This window comes from Pseudochaenichthys georgianus, chromosome 14 (genome assembly GCF_902827115.2).
Source record: "Pseudochaenichthys georgianus chromosome 14, fPseGeo1.2, whole genome shotgun sequence".
NCBI classification, from domain to species: Eukaryota; Metazoa; Chordata; class Actinopteri; order Perciformes; family Channichthyidae; genus Pseudochaenichthys; species Pseudochaenichthys georgianus.
Window position 1 is genome coordinate 18,732,169 of NC_047516.1, and position 20,013 is coordinate 18,752,181.

Consider the following 20,013-nt stretch of genomic DNA (forward strand, 5'->3'; position numbering starts at 1 on the left):
CGCCACTGACTTTTCTAGCAGAATCCATCAAACTAATGTCAATACAGACAACCTCATTAATGATACCTAAAGTTAGCCCTGTGTGAATATTGGCCTCACTTGGAAACATCTGACTATGTTAATATGAAGAGAAAGTGACCTAAATGAAAGATTGTTATAAGAAATAGTTATTTATTTGTCTTCTCCCCAAGATGGAGAATCCTGTTTGTGTGATGAATATCAAGCTACCACAAACAGGCAGTTAGCTTAGCATGTAATAAAGACACTAACAAACCTAAGCCAACGGTCTTTCGGTGCTATAATTAGCTAACGGTACAGAAAAGGGAGAAGTATTGATATTCTCATCACTCTAGGCATGAGGCAAATGAGCACAATTCCCAACTTGTTGAACTACTCCTTTAATAAAATGGCGTATAACATGTGGGTATTAAATTGCCCGAGGCATCAGAACATCCAATAAGCATGTCAAATGTCAGGGTATTGACTTTGGAAATGTTCAAGCAGAACATGAGGTTCTGAGCTTTACCTGGAGGACATTACGTTTCCTCACGTTGTGACATATGAAGCGGCTTCAAGTCCCAAACCTCCAAACAAACGCACGCAGATGCTTTGCTAATCAATTCAGTAATACATTAAAATACTTTACATCCAAATATACCAGGCTAATTTACTGATAAGAAAACAATGTCAGTGTTGTTTAGGTTGAAATAAATAAGCCGAACATGTGGTTCATATAAATGGTTTCTTTGTATAGAAGTGTACAGAAATGCACACCATGTTTTTATCATGGCTTCATGTTAGCTGAGATTGAGTAGATAGCTGTAATATTGGCAAACACGCTCGTTTTTATACATTTGTAAATCCTTTTAACATATTTTCCCTTTTCACATCCCCCTTTTTCATTATCCCAGTTCTTCCCCTCTGTCTCCATTTCTCTCGGTGTATGAGGGTAATTGGCACTCTGTTTCTTTAATTAAAATGAGGTCTAATTGTAGCCGAAGCAGGGCAAACGTTCATAGGCCTGTAATTTCCCCATCTCACTCCAAAGCCACAGTGAAAGTGTAACAAGGGGCATATAGGGATGGAAATTAACACAGAAGTGTAAAATGGGTTTCAGTGAAAATGGGTCCTGGTCTCAAATTGGATGTCGGTTTTCTAGACCCTGAAGACAGCTCTAAAGAAAATAAAGGTGTCATATTTGTCATATAGCCACTCTTTGTGAAAAACACAGGGTCAGGTTTTACATTTCAAAGAAAAACCCTCCACTGTTGTCTGCCTTTCATACAGAAAACGCAATACCTTCCCATGGCGGTGTGTTTCTGACACGGTTAAAATATTTAAATAAAAACTAAACCAGGCTCATTTAAATCTTCGTTAGACATGCCTTTTTTGTGCTTCTCCCGTGGTAAAACAAGTCAGTGTCTATAACAAAATGATGTTTCAAATGTTCCATAATTGTAAATCCACGGATCAGTCCTAGTCTTCCTGCCAGCGCCACTATCAGTTCAGACGTGTCCACTGTCTCCTAATGTGGATGACTGTACTGTAATTACTGTACAATTGTTTGTTTTGGGTGTTAAATAAGGTTCATGACGAATTCTCATTGTTCCTTTGGGCAATTTCCCTGCCGCCGCTGCTGTAAGAATGTAGGGGAAAAGCCAGCTTCCTCCAGCAGGGCTTAAAGTCGGCACCTTCAGCAGGGGAAGGCAAGGCCGTGCACGCACATAATGCACACACTCGCCATCTCATCGAAACACTCACACATCCTGCCTCATAAACCCTAATGATAGAGCTGTGATTATCCAGCCTGGGGTGGTGGCGTTCCTCTTCCACTGCTTCAAAACGTAAAGAAAAAAAATCAGCATATGAAACGGAGGCAGGTGTGCATGTGATAGGTGGAGACATGGCGGCCTGCGTATTATGAAGGTGTTTCTTTTAATTATGCTGGAGTGAACTCGAGGTAGACTAAATTGCGGGGAAAGCACCGGCCTGAACTTTGTCATCCAATTATCCTCCTCAGCCACCTCTCTCCTTTCTTCCACTTTATCGCCTCCGATTGTTGTTGGAAAGCTGCTGGGCTCCTGTGGATTTTTGAAGTAGTAGAGGGAGAAATGGTATCTATGCGTGTGTGTGTGTTTCTTTACGAGGAGTTTGCACACAGAGAGCGTGAAATGAGTAGATTGTAAAATAGAAACGGGTAATTGAGTGAAGAGACATGTATCTCTCGGTGTAATTTCATGACAACCCTGCTGCATATGCAACCCCTAATAATAAGAGGTGTCAAGGCACACTGGAGGAGACCAGTAGAAAGATTTAAATAATGGGGCCGTTCGGCAGTGAGAGTGGGGTCCAGGAAGGGAGGAAGTGTGTGTGTGTGTGTGTGTGTGTGTGTGTGTGTGTGTGTGTGTGTGTGTGTGTGTGTGTGTGTGTGTGTGTGTGTGTGTGTGTGTGTGTGTGTGTGTGTGTGTGTGTGTGTGTGTGTGTGTGTGTGTGTGTGTGTGTGTGTGTGTGTGTGTGTGTGTGTGTGTGTGTGTGTGTGTGTGTGTGTGTGTGTGTGTGTGTGTGTGTGTGTGTGTGTGTGTGTGTGTGTGTGTGTGTGTGTGTGTTGTTCACAGTGGAAATATATTAAATTAAAAGGGGCTTTGTGAGCAGCAGTGGGCGTGATCGAGTGATCATTGAAATCATTATGAGAAAACGAGGATATAAAGAGGCAGATATTTATAGATGACACCGGACACTCGTTCTTTTTCTGACAATTAGTCTGTATTCGTATTTGTAATCTAAAGAAGAAGGAGGAGAAGTAGCAGTATCTTTTTAATCGCAAAATTAGGACTTCCCTGTAGATGTAGGATGTTTTATAAAAAATGTAAGGAACATTTATAATCGACTTTATCAATCATGGTTGAACAACAAACAGATTTAATGTGAGGCTGTATACTTATCATATCCAAATGTGTATCTATGTTTGTTTAAACATTGGCCGAAGTTGTTTAGTTTGACTTTGAAATCCAGAGTCGGACTCTGAGTTTTTGTGAATTTCAATGGGACGTGGGTTGCTAAGTGCTGAATGTGATTGCCTCTCACTTTACTCAGGTTCACAGAGATTAGTAACTGTAGGCGTTGCTGTTATTTTTGTAAAATACTACTAAGGTTGGTGTTCAAATATATTCATAGAGCACAGACAGCCTTTAGAACTTCATAATGTTCTCAACGAAATATATTCCAGACATCCTGTTCTCCTGTATTATTAGTCACAGTTGTTGAACAGACAATTAAAGTAACTTCAACAATTATATAATGTTCATGACTCTGGTGCTAAATGTCTAGAAATTGACATTTGAACTATGAGAGATGTGGTTACTTGTTTGTAGATAATGGTTTGTTTGCTGCAACTAACGGTTATTTAATATTGAATAATGAATTAAATTATTCCAAGTAGGGAATGAGTCCTTACCCCAAGTGAAGGAGTTCAAGTATCTCGGGGTCTTGTTCTCGAGTGAGGGAACAATGGAGCGTGAGATGGGCCGGAGAATCGGAGCAGCGGGAGCGGTACTGCAGTCGCTTTACCGCACCGTTGTGACGAAAAGGGAGCTGAGCCAGAAGGAAAAGCTCTCTGTCTACCGGGCCATTTTCGTTCCTACCCTCACCTATGGTCATGAAGGATGGGTCATGACCGAAAGAACGAGATCACGGATACAAGCGGCCGAGATGGGTTTCCTCCGCCGGGTGGCTGGTGTCTCCCTTAGGGATAAGGTGAGAAGTTCGGTCATCAGGCAGGGACTCGGAGTTGAGCCGCTCCTCCTTCGCGTTGAAAGGAGCCAGTTGAGGTGGTTCGGGCACCTAGTTAGGATGCCACCTGGGCGCCTCCCTAGGGAGGTGTTCCAGGCACGTCCAGCTGGGAAGAGACCAAGGGGTAGACCTAGGACCAGGTGGAGGGATTACATCTCTTCGCTGGCCTGGGAGCGCCTTGGGACCCCCCAGTCAGAGCTGGTTGATGTCGCCAGGGAAAAGAAAGTTTGGGGCTCTCTGCTGGAACTGCTACCCCCGCGACCCGACCACGGATAAGCGGGAGAAGATGGATGGATGGATGGATGGAATTTCATTGATACATGTCCATCACTATATCCCAGAACACACTCTGTCTTCAGGGTTGTTACATAGCCTAAATATGTTCACAATGGTATGAAGACATCAGGAGCATTTGTTGAATTTCAATGAAACAATTCATTAAGTTTAATTTCACTACTTCTCAAACTTTTCATTAAAATGAAGTGCCAGACAATGGGGAAACAAACATTTTCAGTCGAGGTTGTTTCATTCTGTTTAAAGCTCAGTTCAAAGAAGAAGAAGAATGAACAACTTGGTCTCTGAAAAGGAAGACCTGTAGCCATTATTAGAAGATAAGATAAGCAAGAGAAGTCTGATTTGAGATCAACAGGCGCATCTGATCCCACATATTGATAACTACAGACTGAACCACTGAATCTGTGTTTAAAAGGACTCTGAGACTTTATTTTGTCGGGTATGAATTTAGAGCAGATGTTTGGGACAACAAAGCTACATGTGAAGCGAGTAGGGAGTGGAAACAATAATGAACAGCTGAGAAAAGCAACACTTTGGCCTCATCCAGGCTTCATGCCAAAATAAATATGTGAATAAACAAACGTTTAAATGAATGACTGTTTTAATGCAGTTCAGGCGCCATCGCATTACTACTGAAATAATTATTGGAAAACTTGTAGAAACCAAAATTGTGGCTGGGTCATAGATTGTGTTTGAGAGTGTGTATTAGTGAGGTTATGGGCGGCCAGACTTTACTGCGGAGCCTTTATATGAGGAGCCTAATTCAACAAAACATCTTAATAACCCCAATGATGAATTCACCCTGAAACCCCCCGTTTCCACAGACTTCCATTTTCATGCAAGTGCTCGCCTTGATCATGGCACACAGGAGAGCCGCATTAAATCCTGTTTATTGGTAAAACCAAACGACCTCACCCTTGAGATGAGCCTCTGTGGAGAAAACACATGGCTCTAAAAACCCGGTCTGTGGCAGAAACCTCACCCCATCAGCATGAACACTAGTCACAATTCAGCAGAGACAATCTGCCAACACAGCTGGGGGGAGAGAGATGTCCTCGCATGAAAATAAATGTCTTCACCTTAACCAAACCCTGCGCCAAGTTGCGTGCAGTTCAAGTCAGGGGTTCTATTGCGATACTGAATCATAGCTCCGATTGTGTGTGTGCTGGCAGCGTGCCCCTCAAAAGATTACAAGAAAACCAATTCTATTGTAATCATAGATCGTGACTGGAAGGGCTTAAATCTTTTTATTTCTGTGAGTGTGTACCGAGTCTGGTCTGCTGCCTTGTTCACACTTCTTGTCTTTACTTCCTCTGGACAAAGACGGACTCTTTTGAGCAGGTTTAGGGTGACCACAGGCATGGTGTGTCTCCGAGAAACACAAGGGACGTGGCGTGGGTGGAATGAAAACAAACATGAGGAAAGACAATTTTAGGGTAGTGGGAATGTTTTTGAAGATGTAATTGACTGGTGAAACTCCTTCTTCTAGCGTAATCCCAATTTAAGCCATAGCTGATACTTAGCGGAGAGCTCGGACTCGAAATATGTTCACTCTTTGATTTTAAATTCACTTGTGTGTGTTTCCCTGAATGTAAATTAGTCGTATACGTGTCCTTTTTACTTTTCCTGCTGTGTGATATAATGTGTTTTATTTATTTTCCACAGAGGTCCTGATGAACACTAAGACGGAGACCTCTGATCTCAGATGGACCGTCTTCTCACATGCCAAACCCGAGGTATGTAACCCGAGCTCCACTATGTTATCTGTATTACTAACACAGACCGTGTGGTGACTGTGGATGTTGGGCTTCCAGCGGGTCCTTTGTTACTTTGCTTATAAAAGAGCTCCTTATATGGCAGGTAACTGACAGAATAAAGGAAACGCCACAGAGAATGTGGTTCTCTGGATTCAGAGTACATTGAAAGCAGATGCCTTCAAGATATCCCATTAACCTTGGAGTTGAAGTTAATGGCTGCCCACAATTTTGAATACTGCAGCCAGAAAAAGACATATTTGTAATTTGATCAGTTGAGGAGTAGTTGCTAGGGCATTTTTGCCAACAGCGTCAGTGACCAAAACTGCTCAACTTGCTGATTTCTCAGAAGGAAAATGGTTCCAGTGATGCTGGCAAGGACATTTCTGAAACCAGACCGAAATACTCAACAAATGTGTATGCGCCCTTTGATTAAGATGCAAGACTAAACAGGCGAACAGTCTCTATATAGCTTGCACGGAGACATTGTTTTTTAAAACTGCTTGTCAAAAGCTTTGCATTGTCAACGTATGGCAACACTAACTTAACTCTATACAACAAAAAACTGAGATTTTATCTGTAATGACATGCAGCAGCAGCGAGGAGCTGCCATGAGCTGTCTGCATCAAAATGACAGATGTAAAACAGTAAATATATAGCTATTTATTTTTAGCATTAAAGGATTATGATTCCCTTATAGTTGATGTTTGTGGGAAATTCTCCTCCTGTCAGGTATTAACGCTGGCTCCTCTATTCCAAAAACGCTGTTGTAAACTGTGAGTCGTTGCATTTACTTTAAAAAGAACAAGAAATAAAGCGTACATGTTATACACAGGATTAACCCTGCAATGTGTACTAAGTTAAATGTGTCTGCATAAAACACCATTTGTATGTGAATATTCATTTCAACCTTGCATTATGAATACTTCTGTGTATTTGGACAGCTCTCTGATTCGCTCTCATAACACATCTTTAGCAGATTATTTCAATATTTTTACTGACTATTTGCTGCCAGAGTCCATAGTATTTATTTAGTTTTGATGAAAAGAGAAATGTTCCCCTGCCTGAGATTCAAACCAGGCTCTCATTGCTTTGCTGCACTGTAATTCATTCAGACTGGTATCCAGCCTCACTCAACACATCATCTGTAAATGGGTTTTTAAAGATATTATATACATATTTACATAACTGAATTTCTGAGCCGCAAATCTGCTAAATTCTGCCCTGAGTATGTTAATGTCTTGCTTGTTTCCCGCTCTTGGAAGCACAGTGATGGTGAACATGTTTGCTGTTGACTCTGAAGTCAAAGATTAAAGCCTTTTCGGCTCCCCAACAAATATCATTTTCTTTGGAGGGTTTTTCGCTTCATACATATTTGTGATGTCCCCTCTGTTGTATTTTAGTCTAAAATAGTGTTTGAAGGGTGGAATCTGTGTCTGTCTCGGCTGCTGTGTTCGGCAGTGTGCTCAGTTTGACAATTGAGACTTGTATTCCCACTAGCCGGGCTGCAGCTCGGCAGGAGGAATGATTTAACAAACCACATTCAAATGTGGGCTGAATCTTAAATCCACAGCAGGCCGGATGTGTCCCCAGGGCCTCTGACAGGTGCAGTGCAGCAGAGGGCCAACAACAAATCTCAACATTATTATGATGAATAGGACTTTTAAAGGGATCCCTTTTTTAAAGACCTTAGTGGAAGCCTTTACAGGGGAATTTAAAAAGTTTTCTGGGTCAGGTGTCATTTTCACAACCTTTGACAACGCTTTGTTCTCTGCCCTCAGTGGGAGGAAGTAAGTGGTTTGGATGAGGAGAACAACAGCGTGAGGACCTATCAGATCTGTCAGACTGACAGCGCCTCCAGCCATTGGCTGCGCAGCGGCTTCATCCAGCGGAGAGGAGCTTCTCAGGTCTACGTGGAGCTGCGCTTCACCGTGATGGAGTGTTCCTCCAGGAGCATCCACCACCGCAGCTGTAAGGAGACCTTCAACTTGTACTACTACCAGGCCGACTCCGACGAGGCGACGTCCTCCTACCCGCCCTGGATGGAGAACCCATACACCAAGGTACGCCCCCCCCCCCCACTCTTTATGGGACACTTCAATCCCATAACAAAGAGTGCATAAATACTCTTTGTCACGGGATATCCTGTCAGTATTAAAGCACTTCTTTTCTCTCTGTGGTTGTTATTTACTGAAAACTACTCCACCTATTTTACACATGAAGATCAGTTCAATTGTTTAGAGTTTTAACATAATAAACTAAAGGGTCGTAACTAACAATTAATTTCATAGATGAATGCTGTTTATTTTCTCAATTAAGAGAACTCGAGTTTGGTTTAGAAGAAAAAGCTAACTAATTTGTGACTAATAATTTGTGCCTTCAGTAATGCTTTTAATTAGCTTTTTTAACAACCTTACAGTCAAGAGCATAACATATTCTTCTGGCTGCATTCTGATGTTCATTGTATTAACACAAAATTAAAAAAGCAAATCCTCTCAATTGAAAAAGCTGGAACCATAACCTGTTTTTCAGCTTGGAAACGTATCAGCTTTAATGAATAATTAATTGTAAGAACCTGGATGACATAATACGTCTTGGATTAAGCTTTTAATTGTAAAATTCTCAACAAAAAGTGTATCTTAAAAACTAGTGATATAGGTGTTAACCTTGCAAGAAGGGCGCAATGGAAACAGGTTATTTAATGGTAATAGTCAATTGCACTTTACAATTTCCCCTGATATACCCTTACAAAACATTCATACACCAATGGTCCCTTGCAAGGCTAGGGAATAAAACTGGTTGATTTTTATATTTATTTAACTTTTTTAAATGGGTTTGTACTCCATGTATGACTGAAGTATGTGTACTTTACTTTTACTGACTTCTGACAAAAGCCTACCTCCACACTATCCAGTAAACCACTGCCAAACATGTATAGGAGTGAGCTAGAGTTGAAGTTTTCAGACTGACCTCTATTTTGCAGTCTGCACTCAATTATATATTTACAGTCATCCGCTTGCAGAGGCATAAAGGTTGCTTTATGTAGTTATTACAGTCGACTATTAATCACTTTTATATTCTGTCCAAGTTTTGTTATCGTCTCATGCGATCAAGTACTCTCCTCGTAGCTGCATTCAATCTGTTTCTCAACCTGCATGTTTGCTCGGAGTTCATCTCCTGGCTTTCATTTTCCAAACGCACAGCTTATGATTGAAGTGCATTTCGGCAGCTCGTTGTCAAAGCTCAGATGTTGCAGCGTCCTTGAACACACCGCCAAAAAGAGGGTTTCAGAATAGTGCCTTCTACTCGACTTCATTACTAAATAATGTAACTTTGACAGAGAAATAAATGTGATGAACTGTTCATTGTGATAAATTGCCTTTCTCCCAAGCGTGTTTAAAGTCCCCGCAAGTCGAGGTTCAAAGTGTACTGTAACAAATGGGAAACAATGGCTGCCAGGAAGGTAGGAAATCAATCTGAAATCACAGTGGTATGCTTTGGAAAAGGTTGAATAATGTAAAGCATATGTGATGCTTGGTTAATGGGCTAAAATGTATAAAACATGCAAAACCGCCAGTCTGGTCCCTCTTAAGACTGAATCCAGAGCTGGAACCGGGCCATCACATAAAATCTGTTCTCTCTCTTCCCGTCCTAGGTGGACACAGTGGCTGCAGACTTTCTACGGAGGAAGGGCGGGGAGAGGAAATTCAATGTGAAGACCTTAAGGCTCGGCCCTCTGTCCAAGAGAGGTCTCTACTTGGCCTTCCAGGCTCAGGGCGCCTGCATGGCCCTGCTGTCCGTCAGGGTCTTCTTCAAGAAGTGTCCCCCCCTGGTCAGTGCTCTTTCCTCCTTCCCAGAGACCGTCCCCCGCACCCTGGTGCAGGAGGCCCAGGGTGTGTGTGTGGAGCACTCCGCCCAGCAGGGGCCTCGACCTCGGCCCCCGAAGCTCTTCTGCGGGGAAGACGGTCAGTGGGTGGGCCAGCCGACAACTTCCTGTGCCTGCATGCCAGGATATGAACCCTTCGAAGGACAAACCAGATGCACAGGTAAGAAGGAGGCAAGGCTAAGACGCTTGTACTAGTTTGTTTATAGACTACACCCGCGCAGGCAGCAGAGCAGGCAGACTAAACAAGAACAAACAATGGTAAGATGAGGGTGGGGTTCACCGAGGAGAGAAACGGTGAGAGGAAACTAATGAGGCAGCGGAGCGGCAGTAACCCGGAGTGGACAGAGAGAGGTCAGGCGGAGCAGCACTTATCTCTGAGAGGAGGAGCAGGGTCAAAGGCTTACTGCTGCCACAGCTTCAGAACTTAGAAGGAGCACAGGGGGAGAGGAGAGGTGAGGGGAACGAGAGTGGGGAGGGAACACTCGGGGGTGAAGATCATATCACTTTGAGAACATCAAAGCAAAGCAGACAAAAAAGAAGAAGAAGCAGGGTGTTTCTCTCGGGAGCCGTGCAGCAGCTCTGTCTAATGAGTCCAATTAACAAGCCTCGTGTATGAACCCCTTCCTTTGCACACACACACACAATTACTCTGCCTCACACCAACACAGATACATGTTGACATAGAAACACAAGAAGAAATGGTTCTTTTTCATCAGTAAGTGTGTCGTTGCATCTGTGTGTGTTTTTGAAGGTAGGATTCAGTTTGATCTCTGTGGGAGGTATAATGATTTTTCATCACCAAAAAAAATATCATTTCCGACATTTTGCTTCTAGTGAAGTGGGTTTGGCATTTCCATCGTTCTGTTACTGCAGAGAGCTGTGAGGAAAGAAACACTCATCATAACGAGAAATTACCTTTAGAGCAAGATTGAAAAGGTAATTTGCTTCATAGGCCAGCCAGTTAAAAGGTGAAATTGACATCTACATTTAAAATCAAAATACTTATACTGTGCTATAAATGTTGTATATATATTTTTGAATCACACACAACCTTTTATCATAAAACGTATGAATGCTGTCAAGTTGATATAGTGTTATATTTAAGGTTGATAAGAATATTAAAACAATTTGTTGAAGTGAATCTCAATCAGGCTTTACATATTGTTACATTGAGAGAGATATATATCAAAGTGCCAGTAAACTTGAGCTGTACTAATGTTATATTATACAAATGGTGACAAGAATAATCATCATATCCATAACATCCAAAGTGAAAAGAATAGTATTTCGATAAAGTGGTTTTTACTCAGACAAAATAATCACTCATATTGGCGTGAACTGCAAGTGCTAAACAGTTTTACAGCTGCAGTCATTGAAAAGCACTGTTTTAGTGAACAATAGAAACAGGCTGTAAGTGTCCTTTAGTTGGGAAATAAGTGCTCCAAAAGTTGTGTTTCATAATACTGTTCGGTGACAGTCACTTGCATTTCATCTATAAATAATATATTTCAACAACCTTCAACAGGTGAGACATGCATCAGCATTCAGCACATGTTTCACATCATGGAAATTCCCGCAGGCAAAGTGTGACTTGGCAGGGATCAGAAAGAGTGTGTTGATCCTTTAGAAAGGCTCCACTTTGTGTGAAAAATGATTGTTTTATTATTTATCTGACTCAGCTGGAGCTGCATTCAAACAGCCGCACTGAACACTCATCGTAAACACTGCATGGCTGAATGTGGCGTTACGAGGTGACGGATCAATAGAAAATGGGTTCAGACCAGGGCAAATATATACATTCACAGTGATACAAAACAGAAAAGCAGTAAATCCTCGAGGAGCCAAACCCAGAGAAAGTGTTAAACATTTTCAAATCAATTGGGAAGATTGTTGTAAATAGATTTTCTGTCAGTCAACTCATCGATGAATCAATATATCCTTTCAGCACTTGTTCAAAGTCATTTAAAGCCGTGAATTCCACAGTGCAGTTATTGGTTTTACAAGAGCACAGAGAGACGGTTCTTTGTAAGGACACCAGCGTTATGCCTTCTTACTCAGATATGGTCAGGTAAAGTCAAGGATCAGCATCAGGTCAATATCAGTCAGGTTTAGAAACTAAATTGACCATTACTCTCTGCTTCATTCCTGTGATTGTCTTCAGTTTATAGCCTCATCACATGGTTCTGTCTGTCAAAGGGTAGCCATCTGGCATCTGCGTACAATGACGCCAAAAGAAAAGGCAATCTGACCCCCAGGGACACAGCAGGTTTTAAAGATTGGGGCCAGTGTTGTTATCTCCTGAATCGTATTGATTTGTCTTCTCCTGTCCTCCCCAGCCTGTCCTCCAGCTCAGTTCAAGTCCTCCGCAGAGGGACAGTGCAAAGGCTGTCCAGGTTTCAGCCAAGCCACCATTGCAGGGGCCTCAGTGTGTGCGTGTCTACCTGGATACTTGCGTGCAGAGTCTGACACTCCTGACACAGTGTGCACAAGTAAGTATTATACAGAAAAGTTACAAAAACTGTGATTCACTTTGCCTTTCCCATCTTGGGAGCTAATTCTCTTTTGCCTTGGTGTCATTTAGCCAAACTCCCCTAATCTGCTTTGTGTCCTTTGTCCCACTGCTGGCCATTGAGATGCATGACTTTGGTGACAGGTGGTTGGGGGCAGGGCGTCCACTCCAAAGTGGAGTAGGCCTTGATGGGCTCAAGTGACACCTCCATGCAGATTCAGGAATTTCAATTCATCCACATGTTGGATGTGTGAATGGGAGGGACCTCTTAATGAGGCGCACTGGCCACAAAGTGGATGTGAAACTTGGGCGGGATGATGGCATTTCCTGTCCTCTGCAGGTGTGACAGCCTGGAACTACAATTTACATCCAATTGTATGATTACTGATAACTTTAATTACAAGGGCTTTATCTTAAATATTAATCACTTAATTAGGCCTTTCCTATTATATATGATGTTATTGTACTGGATTGCCTGCACAGTTCTGAATATCACTTTTATTTTCAATTTGTCTGCAAAATTGGAATGGGGACCTTTTCCATGAAATTAAGCGTTTTACCACACTGTGGCAGCCATGGTGGCTTGAACAAAGTGGATTCTGATTGTTCAATCATAAAATGTACCATCACTATAGAAAAAAATCTCCAATCCAAAATCTTGAATTCAGAATTTATTCATCCAGATTGTCTATGAATCTGCCCCGTTTGGGTTTCCAATAAGAGCACTATTAGCTCTTAAGTTAGCTGCAGGCTCAGTGACAAAGCTCTGTCTCCTTGGCAGGAACAGAAAGTCATTCGCAGTGGCTGAGTGGTATTGCTGTTTAGTTATGCTTGGCTTAAGGCAACAGCTATCTTCTTACAATTTTCAGACGTGATCATTATCATCCGGTTTTAGACAAATGTAATTGCACCAGTTAAATCCCGCAACACATATGCTCGTGCTGTGATGCAAAGCCACAGAAGGACCCTCGCTCTGCTTCGTGACTACATGGGCTGACTGAATAAAATGTCTTCAGCACATATGAAAAAAACTTAAACAAATGGTCTTTGTGGGTCATGGAAAGTAAAGCAGCAGTAAAATGATACAGAAGAGATTATAGTTTGATTTTAAAGAGACATTTCTCACACTATGATTGCATCAGAGCTAGGCAATGCCTGTATTCTGAAATGAAATTACTCATTTGACAGAATAATGTGACAATTACTAGTGCTATCCGTCAAATGAAAAGACCTTTCAAGATCAATAAAACTGTCTAATGTCTGATAATGGAAGCTACAGCCAGCAGACTCTTATCATAAGTAGCTTAGCTTAGCATAAAGAGGGAACATGGCTAAATCTAAAACTAAAAAATATTCATTCACTTTCATCTATAAGGAACACTTCAACATTTGATGTCCCCTTTGTTCAATCTACTTGGGGCCTCTTCTCTTTAACATCTGCATGCTACCACTGGCTCAGATAATGAAGAACAACAAAATAAGTTACCATAGCTATGCAGATGACACACAAATGTACGTAACAATTTCACCAGGAGACTATGCTCCAATTCAAACACTGAGTAAGTGCATTGAACAAATCAATGACTGGATGTGTCAGAACTTTCTCCTATTAAACAAAGATAAAACTGAGGTAATGGTTTTTGGAGCCAAGGCAGAACGTTTAAAAGTTAGCGCTGAGCTTCAGTCTGCAATGTTCAAAACAACAGATAAAGCCAGAAATCTAGGTGTAGTCATGGACTCTGACCTGAGTTTCAACAGTCACATTAAAACAGTTACTAAATCAGCCTACTATCACCTAAAGAACATATCTAGGATTAAAAGACTAATGTCACAGCAGGATTTGGAAAAACTTGTCGGGACGGGTGGCGCAGTGGTCTGTGCATCTGATCATCAGATCAAGGGGGGTGCTGGGGAACTCCAGTTTGAAACCCGCTCCTGCCGCCACTGCGTCAGGCCGTTGTGGCCTTGGGCAAGACACTTCACCCGGATTTGCTCCTGTGGGTATTGTCCACAGTACATGTATAATATCAATGTGTACTTGTAAAAGCGCCTCGATGACTTCGAGGCGTGAAGATGGACGGTGTGGCGCAGTGCGCTGTGCAATGATCATCAGATCAAGGGGTGAAACCCGCTGCTGCTGCGTCTGTAAAGCCGTTGTGTCCTTGGGCAAGACACTTCACCTGAACTTGCTCCTGTGGGTATTGTCCACAGTACATGACCATTGCATGTATGTGTAATGTGTATTTGTGAAGCGCTTTGAGCATCTGGAAAAGCGCTATAATAAATATAAGGAATTATGCCTTTATCTTCAGTAGACTGGACTACTGCAATGGTGTCTTCACAGGTCTCACTAAAAAATCTATTAGAAAGCTGCAGCTGATTCAGAACGCTGCTGCTCGAGTCCTCACTAACACTAAGAAAGTGGATCACATCACTCCTGTTCTGAAGTCTTTACACTGGCTTCCTGTGTGTCAAAGAATAGATTTCAAAACACTGCTGCTGGTTTATAAAGCACTGAATGGTTTAGGCCCAAAATACATTTCTGATCTTCTGCTAAATGATGAACCATCCAGAACTCTCAGGTCTTCAGGGACTGGTCAGCTTTCTGTCCCCAGAGTCAGAACTAAACATGGAGAAGCAGCGTTCAGTTATTATGCTCCAAGTATCTGGAACAAACTCCCAGAAACCTGCAGGTCCGCTGCAACTCTTACTTCTTTTAAATCCAGGCTGAAGACTTTTCTTTTTGTCGCTGCTTTTAATTGAACTATTCATATCTTAAACTGCACTGTAACTTTTATCCATGTACTTTTTCTTGTAATGTTTAATTGAACTATTCATATTTTAGACTGCACTGTAACTTTTATCCATGTATTTTTCCTTAATGTTTATTTTATTAGCTTTTCTTTTTTAATGCTTAATGTCTTTCATTTTTTTTTTGTAAAGCACTTTGAATTGCCTTGCGTTGAAAAGTGCTCTATAAATAAACTTGCCTTGCCTTGCCTTACTGCAAGCTTTTTGTAAACAATGTTTCTTTGGTACTATTACTTGGCTTGGAGTACAGCTTTCCTGGAGAGAAGAGTGAGCCAGTCACTGCACCTGGTGAAGAACCAGTCCCGCACATAAACCCCTTAAAACCACAATTGGTTACCTGGATTGTTTTGGTCTTAATGCTGAGCTAACGGGTCTTAACTTTAGAGCCTATTAGCATATAGACTTTTGGGTGGTTTCAATCTTTTCATATATCTCTGGACAGCAAGTGGGATAGATGTATTTATGGCTTAGTATTCCTTTATGACTTGCTAGATTAAAAGCTTGAGGGATTCTTATTTGACTGATTAGCAGTATTTACAAAATCTGAAATTCCAAATCAGTTAATCTTATCCATTTCTTTGTCACTGCAGGACCTCCCTCAGCTCCGCGCACCGTCCACTCCCAGATCAACGATACCACGCTCAGCCTGAAGTGGAATGAGCCTCTGGACAACGGCGGCAGAACAGACCTGAGCTACGCCATCAGATGCTCCTTCTGCAGGTCCCCTAAGGGCCCCTGCCTGTCCTGCGGGGACAGCGTCAGCTACCGGCCCGAGCAGCAGGGCCTGCTGGGTCGCAGGGTGGAGGTGTGGGGCCTGCTGCCTCAAACCACGTACTCCTTCACAGTGCAGTCTCTCAACGGGGTGTCTCATGTCAGCGGCAAGGACCCTGCCAGTGGAAGTGTCAATATCACCACCAGCCACAACGGTAAGGGAGGTAAAGCTGAAAGGTATAAATAGTCGGAATTTCACCTGGTATTTATATTTCTTCTTCCATCTGTGCAGTGCCGTCGCTGGTGTCTCTGATTCGGAAGAGTGACTCCACAGAGAGCAGCCTGACTCTGCACTGGTCAGTCTCCGCTCAGCTGCACTACACCATCCTGCAGTATCAGGTCCGCTACTGTGAGAAGGTGAGCCCTGACAATACCCCTCCACGGTCTGCATTTTAATGATTTTATCCTCGGGTGTACTACGGCTTAGAATATAAAAAAATCACACAATGTTTTGCGAAGAAATGTAGACAGGATAGCGTGCTAATATGGATGTCCTCAGAAATCCTAAGACATGCAGGTCAAGTGTAATGAAACCCAAATTGTTTGTATGTTGTCTAGACAAACAATGACCCAGATAATTGACAGTTGTATTGATATAAATTGCAGTAAATCAGGTTAAGACAATTCCACCCTACCCTTTAGTGTCGCATGTAACAACTGTGGAGGCAGTATACAGTACACGTGTGTTTACGTGACACACGTGTGTGTTTGTGTTTTTGCTCTGACCAAAACACAGGGGAACCTGATTCAGAAGCTCGTACAGCCAAGACAAGAGACACTTTAGATATAATTTACATTGTGTAAAGATGTTTAAACTGCAATTGGATTGAACAAGTTTGAGTCAATTTGACTTTATATATGATATATATGTATTTATAAGTGTTTAATTAAGTATTAGGGCAAGGCAAGAAGGATAAAAAGATTTGGATGAAGATGTTTGTTTGGTTTTGCATTTCAAGAATGAAGTCAATGAATGTCATATATTTAAAAATAAGTAATAAATAATAAATAATATAATCATAAATAATATATATATAAATAATAAATTAAATCAAAAATGAATCAACCTACTAACCTTTCCCATTTACTGAAAGTTCAGCTTTATTCTAAATATGTATACTTAATACTTGAATCATTCTCCCTATCTTTTCTTCATACTTGGCCCTTATATGCTTTAGTAAATGAAAGATTGGATATGTGAATTCCTCTAGAGATGACCGAGTCTTTCTGTGTTTTGTTTCTGGGCTGTCAATTCCTCCCTAATTCACTTTCAGTCCTGTTAACTCTCCCTGTTTTCCTATGATAGGAGCGACGTAGTGAGGACCAGTGCCACTACACAGAGAGCAACAAGAACCAGGCGGTGTTGACGGACCTCCGCAGGGCGACCCAGTACGAGGTTCAGGTTCGGGTGCGCACCATTGGCGGTTACGGCAGCTTCAGTCCTGCAGCCTTCTTCCGCACGCTGCCTGATAGTAAGTTTGCATATTCACACATTTTTCAATTCCTTCTCGAGGGTTCTTCAGAGCTCCCTGTAAAATGTTTTGTTAAATGCATGTGTTGCTGTGCCCTTGAGTTGAATAAGTGTCCTTGCATCTTTAATATTATAAATTCCTGTCATGTTCTGTCTTTTTCTCTACTCCCAATGTAAAACCTCCTGTCGGGATTTCTGTCTTATGGCACGTTTCCACTGCAGCCCTCGCTCGGCCTCGCTCGGTTTGGTTAGGCCTTATTATGCCCGGCTCACTTTAATGCTGCGTTTCCATTACAGTTTAGGAACTGGGGCAGTAACTATAGTAACGCAGTGTAGGCGGAGCCGTGACGTAATCTTCAATGAGCGCCCCAAAAAACAACACAGCCGTTAGCTCTTAGCACTCAGAGCTCACAGCTCTTCATATCTGTTCAGAAACTAGACAAAAGTTAAACAAGTACAAACCACAGACTGCCTGTGTCATGGCGAATACAGTCGCTGCTTTATTTATGTCTGTATAGGCCGTTGCTGTGAGTGTGGACGGTCGGAGCATATACAACGTTAGCTTAGCCAAGCTACATTTAGAAAACACGCATTTTAAAAGGGTTGTTCGCCTGCCGTCTGTCTGCAGACTTGTCAAAGCATTAATTCATGGTTTTTACTAACCGGTATCAGTATGTTGTTACTTCGGCATCATTTTGAAACGTGTATTATAATTAAATCACGGTAAAATATGTTCATCATGTTGTAGTTGTAGCCCCCTTGCCAGCGATCCTCTCTCTAGTTTAGCATACTCAGCCCGACTCAGCCTGGTTGTTCCTGGTTGTGCCCTAGAACCACGATTTAGTCGGGCCAGAAAAAAGGTGAAAAAGTAGCCCCGGGCCAAAACTAGGCCAAGTGGAAACGCAACCAAAAATGGGCCCCGCACGGCTCGGCACGCTTAAAGCGAGCTACCCGCTGCAGTGGAAACGCGCCATTACACTCCTCTAACTCTCTCTCTTCACTCCCTCAGGTCACGACTCTGCCGCCCAGTTCCTAGTACCTGGCATCCTTATCGCTGTCGGGATGTTGCTGCTTGTCACTTTCGTCTTAGTGGCCGCCTACTGCATACGGTGAGAACGAGGGAAAGGGAAAGAGGCAGAGAAAGAGATATGTATGTGATGGGAAAACGCTGACAGAATAACAGGAAACGGGCAAAAAAAGGGGAAATTGTAAAGTAATAACAACAGTGACCCCAACTTTACAGTCTAGCACCACTTTGTTCTTTTGTTTATAAAGTCATATCTTATCAACAGTGGATTTGCACTCTGTTACCCACACCATCTTTGTGTGTGTGTGACGCAGTTCACACACAAAGCAACGATCTTGATGCCTTTCGCCTACACAGCTAAAAGTTATCCTGCTCATTAGAACACTTTCCTTAGGCTTCATTGTTTGGGTAAATAGTGCTTGATGCCGTGTGTGTGTGTGTGTGTGTGTGTGTGTGTGTGTGTGTGTGTGTGTGTGTGTGTGTGTGTGTGTGTGTGTGTGTGTGTGTGTGTGTGTGTGTGTGTGTGTGTGTGTGTGTGTGTGTGTGTGTGTGTGTGTGTGTGTGTGTGTGTGTGTGTGTGTGTGTGTGTGTGTGTGTGTGTGTGTGTGTGTGTGTGTGTGTGTGTGTGTGTGTGTGTGTGTGTGTGTGTGTGTGTGTGTGTGTGTGTGTGTGTGTGCGCGCCCGCGCGTGTTTATATGTGTGTGTGTGAGAGTTAGTGTCGGTGTGAGAGAAAGAGAGAGAAATTACGATAGAGGTAGAGGGCAGGGAGACAGGATGCAGGCGTCCCAACCCTGTTTCCACAGGACAGGAGAACAATAGCCGTGACCTTGTGACACACACACACACACACACACACACACACACACACACACACACACACACACACACAAACCAGAGGCAGAGACCCAGATCTGCCACTAACCGAGGGTGGTGCATTACTGCTATTTTAGGCTTATGAGGTGGGAGCAGGAGAGAAATGGAGGATGGCAGAGCCCCAGTAGCTACAGGCTTGTTACAGTCTTACAGGGATGAGTTTTCGCCAGCTGAATTATAACGGAGCGGCTCGAGTCAGAGAGCGGAACCATAGAGGTTGGCTCAGGTATTCACCAGCACCACGAGCCGCCCTGTGATGTTCGTTTGGGATCGCTGAGGCCAACAGGCAGAGTTTTTATATAAACCCCCCCCCCAAATGAAGGAGGTGTTTTTGGAACAGACACACTATCTCTGTTGGCTGCAGGGTGTTACTCTATAGCTGAGCTGACCTCTGACCTGTCAGTGCATGGGGCTGAGGTATCACAATATTCTCTGAGGGGATTACAGAATGATGTAGTATAAGCAGTGTTTTATTCCACTGTACAGTATTTTATTTTAAATTCTGTTTCGATGTTATCTTATTGTATCTTAAAGAGGCCCTTTTTTGCTTTTTAGGGGATTACATGCAGGGTTGTTTGCATGTAAATGGTCTCCAAAGGCAAAATTCCCTCCAATGGGAGTTTCTCTCCCACACACTAAATATATAATGTTATATAATAATATAAAACAAAAGTATTCAACCATTGTGTTGTTATCAGGCTAATTTGAGTTATTAAAAAGTTTATATTTCATTCCCAGAAGCATCCTATTACTGTTATTGCACATTGTTAATATGCATAACATTGGGCTGATAAATCACTAGCAAAACATGAAGTTTCAAAACTTTTC

General features: G+C 42.4%; 1 protein-coding gene across 1 annotated transcript in view; it reads left to right on the forward strand.

Moving 5' to 3' along the window:
• Positions 1-20,013, forward strand: part of LOC117458205 (ephrin type-B receptor 4a-like) — a 46,962-nt gene that overhangs the window by 15,978 nt on the left and 10,971 nt on the right. Inside the window, exons 2-9 of the mRNA XM_034098521.2 lie at positions 5,749-5,819; positions 7,619-7,900; positions 9,493-9,883; positions 12,060-12,212; positions 15,634-15,969; positions 16,047-16,171; positions 17,121-17,286; positions 18,295-18,394. Coding sequence (XP_033954412.1) covers positions 5,749-5,819; positions 7,619-7,900; positions 9,493-9,883; positions 12,060-12,212; positions 15,634-15,969; positions 16,047-16,171; positions 17,121-17,286; positions 18,295-18,394 — 1,624 coding nt within the window. The remainder of the gene's footprint in view (positions 1-5,748; positions 5,820-7,618; positions 7,901-9,492; positions 9,884-12,059; positions 12,213-15,633; positions 15,970-16,046; positions 16,172-17,120; positions 17,287-18,294; positions 18,395-20,013) is intronic.